General features: G+C 34.5%; 1 protein-coding gene across 1 annotated transcript; it reads right to left on the reverse strand.

The window, feature by feature from the left end:
• Positions 1-223: 223 nt before the first annotated feature.
• On the reverse strand, positions 224-2,743 carry LOC129317229 (receptor-like protein EIX2). Its single transcript, XM_054961597.1, has one exon. The coding sequence runs from the start codon at positions 2,741-2,743 to the stop codon at positions 224-226; it is 2,520 nt and encodes an 839-aa protein (XP_054817572.1).
• Positions 2,744-3,831: the final 1,088 nt, after the last annotated feature.

A 3,831-nucleotide genomic window follows, 5' to 3' on the forward strand; every position in this document is an offset into this window, starting at 1 on the left:
TGAAGCGGAAATCAAGACTTTAATTCCATGGTAAATAGTATTGAATTCCATGCTTCCTGTTGCATTTGCATCCCGTAGAGAAAACATATTCAACAATAAGCAATATAACACAACTCAGTTAATTAAGAAGAAAATAGAAGAAAATAAGCAATCATTTAGAAATACTTATTAAAAAAAAAAAGGCAGCAAGCTTATTACCTTAAGAATAGTTTGTTCTTCATGTTCATTCGGAGTTTTTAAAACAGAGGACCACAGCAACATAAAGTTGATCTACCAAATGATAAAACCATAGAAAAAACTTGTGTCTCCATGACCTGATGAGGAAGAGAGAACCACAAATTCCCCAGAAGCCCACTGCAAATCCAACCCCCATCCCAAGATACAATGACTTTAGAAAGTTGTCATCTTTATTTCCGTCAGCAGTCTTTGAATTGTGAGTTTCTTCTTTCATGTTGCACTTCTTTGGAAGAGGATCTCCGCAAAGTTCAAGATTGCCCACAAAACTCCAAGCATCAAAAGTTTGAATTTGATTTCCCAATGGAATTTGTCCGTCGAAATTGTTGTATGAGAGGTTCAAATAATTGAGAAAAGACAAATTAGAGATGGTTGAAGGAATTTCTCCAGAAAGTCTATTATAGCTGAGATCAAGAGATTCCAAGCTTTTCATGCCTCCAATTTCTTTAGGAATATTTCCAACCAAGTGATTTCGGGACAAGTTCAAGGACCACATTTCAGTCAAATTAAACAATTCTTTAGGAATTTCTCCAGATAAATTGTTGTTGGAAAAATCAATCATTTTTAAATAGAACTCATCCATATAGTAAACCAATTCTCTTCCTTTAGCAAATAAGTGAAACTCACCCATAAGATCAAGACTTTCAGGAATTGAGCGCATGATATTATTTAGGCAATGAGGTATAGATCCAGAAAGGTTATTATCAGAAAGATCCAATATTCTCAAAGAAGATAGGTTGCACATCTGTGATGGAATATTGCCTGTGAATTGATTGGTCCTCAATTTCATAACCATCAAATTTTGTTGCATTGTATTTGGCAAATTTCCAGAAAATTTATTTTTCTCTAGGAGGAGGTCTCCCAAATCTTTCCAGTTTGTCAAGTCTAAAGAAAATTCGCCAAAGAAACTATTATCACTCAAGTTGAGTGTTTGAAGTTTCATTAACGAAGCCATTGACGGAGGAATTTCACCATTTAGCCTATTACTCCCCAAATTAAGGTATGTTAAATTTGTCCAATTGGCCCAGCAATCAGGGAGTTCACCACTCAAATGATTATTTGATAAGTCCAAATAAATCAACATGCTTGCTCGATTCCTCTCTAGACGGCACAATAACGAGAAAATTGATCCTGACAAAGAGTTGTGAGATGCATCAAAGATATTAGAGATATTTGCTAATACCGTGATATTGGATATGTCTTCGCTAATCAAGTTGTACGACAAATCAACATAAGCTATTTCTGCTACAAAGCCCCAAAACACATCTGCATCAATTATTGAAATTCCTGATCTAGAAATGTCTAGAGCTTTTAGAAACCGCTGTGTATATAACCATTTTGGAACATTAGGCCCCATACTTGTGTTACGCATTTGCAATGCCTCAAGTTGAAATGGTGGGACCCATTGAGGATCAATATCAAATTCGAAACCTGTCGAACTCAAGTCAAGGGACCTTAAATTCGATAAATTGGAAAAATTATTTTCTGTAAGAATGCCCACCAAGAAATTGTGCTCAATGTTTAAGTGATTTAAGTTGTGGAGTTCTCCAAGGTTTTCTGGAAGATTGCCATTCAACTGATTGTAGGATAAGTCTAAGTATTGCAACTGTTCAAATTGACCTAACCAATCTGGAATTGGTCCTTTGAGCCTATTAGATGTCAGCTGTAAATATTGAAGGCTTTTAAGATTGGCCAGGGATAATGGTAACTGACCATGGAAATTGCAAGAGCCAAGGTCAAGATGATAGATGTGAGTGGTGATGTTAAAGAATGAATCTTGTAATTCTGAGCTGATATTCTCATTGAAAGAAAGATCAAGAACTTCAAGTGATGTAAAATTGACATAATCAAGGGATGGAAAATTGCTCAATCCACAATCGCTCAAGTGTAACTCAGAGAGTAAAGGAAGCGTGGCCATATAATGGAGCCATTTGGTTTCATTTCCTAGATCATTGCCGCTAAGGTCAAGATATTTTAAGGAAGAAAATTCAGAAAGCCAATGAAGATCATTGATGACTAACTCATCATTGTTAGAAAAATCAAGAAACCATAGAGCTACAGAAAAACTTGCTGACCGATTAGAAGGAGTTGCAAGTGATCGGTTGTCAAATTTGTGTTCATCAACAAGAGATTTGGAGAAATTGCATGGTGACATGCTCACAGTTTCAAAGTTATTGTAGCTCAAGTCCAAGTAGTTGAGGAATTCAAGTTGAAGCAGACATAGATTTATCTCACCTCCTAATATATAATCGAAAAGATTAAGCTCCGTAACCCTTCCTGTGATGTTGTCACAGTAAACTCCCACCCACGAACAGCAATCATCTTCCACAGTCCAAGAAGAGAGTTGGTTTTCTGGATCTACCACTCCTTGTTTGAAGATCGAGAGCAACCTTCTATCATCTTCATTGCAACGGACAGCCAAGTTTGTACTATCCACGCTTTTCTTGAATGTTGCAGCAAATAGCAGAAATAGTAGAACAAATGAAATCAGCGAAGTGAAGCTTGCCATCATGCTTAATTGGAGTAGATTGAACTTGGCGAGGAGCTCTTTGCATCATATATAGACACGCGCACACACGCATACAAAAAAAGTGGTGTTCTTGTCCTTTTCAATGTCCAAAACCAAAATGAATTAGTGTTAATTGATGTGATAGCCCGATGAGTTGAAAGCTGGGGGGAAAATTCATCAAAAAGTACATTGTACTAGGAGAAAAAAAGTGGAAAATAAAAATAAAGTTGATAAATTTATATATGTACATTGTAGAATTACCTAATAGATAATCTCTATATCAATCTTAAACACATTAGGATTTCAGTGGAAGAGGAAAAAGAACTTCGAGTTAAGTCGCGGATCGGAAATTTAAATTCAATTTTGGAAGAGTAAACTTTAAAACTAAATCTAAATGAAGATCAAACAAAGCAAAAGTGACGTATATGCTATCTAGATTTATATTTAACTCCAGTAGTGGAAATCTTATATGCGCCAATGAACTTTGTCAATAATTTATTCCAATTAGATTTGAATTTTGTTGATGCAGTACCAAACAAAAGTAACATATTATATTTTATTCACGTGTCATCCTGAAACGATTGAATTGTTCATTCCATGAACTCTTCTTTAAATTTCATAACTCTTTCAGCTTCTTTCCATTTATAACCCCCTTCATATTGTGCACATGCATAACCATCCCTTAACTAATTTAATTGCGTTATCTACTTAATTTCAATATAAAAAGAATTACCCTCTTTTATGGAGAATCATCAAGTAACAAAAAAATATATTTTATATTATATTGAGAGTGTTCTCTCTTCTTTCCCTTGGTTCCTCAGCTACTTCAGGCATCATAGCGAGATTCATCTAGATAAAGTTGAGGGTGGGCAAATGCCTCCACTCAACTTGAAGTAATTTACAAGTATATATTATAACTTTTGAAAATTTGCACCCACTACTCTAACAATTTTAAACCCACTAAACTAAAAAATAAAATATATTAGAGTTCTAAAAAAATTTAAGCCTTTGATATTTCACTAATAGATTTTGAGTTCTTAACTTATTAAATTTAAATAATTATTAATTTTGGTAATTTAAATCTACAT

This window comes from Prosopis cineraria, unplaced genomic scaffold, assembly GCF_029017545.1.
Source record: "Prosopis cineraria cultivar Desert tree isolate PC_DT_omini unplaced genomic scaffold, ASM2901754v1 PC8, whole genome shotgun sequence".
NCBI classification, from domain to species: domain Eukaryota; kingdom Viridiplantae; phylum Streptophyta; class Magnoliopsida; order Fabales; family Fabaceae; genus Prosopis; species Prosopis cineraria.

Excerpts from the sequence above, each read along its gene's own strand:
- LOC129317229 (XM_054961597.1), bottom strand. The coding sequence starts at position 2,743 with ATGGCAAGCTTCACTTCGCTGATTTCATTTGTTCTACTATTTCTGCTA.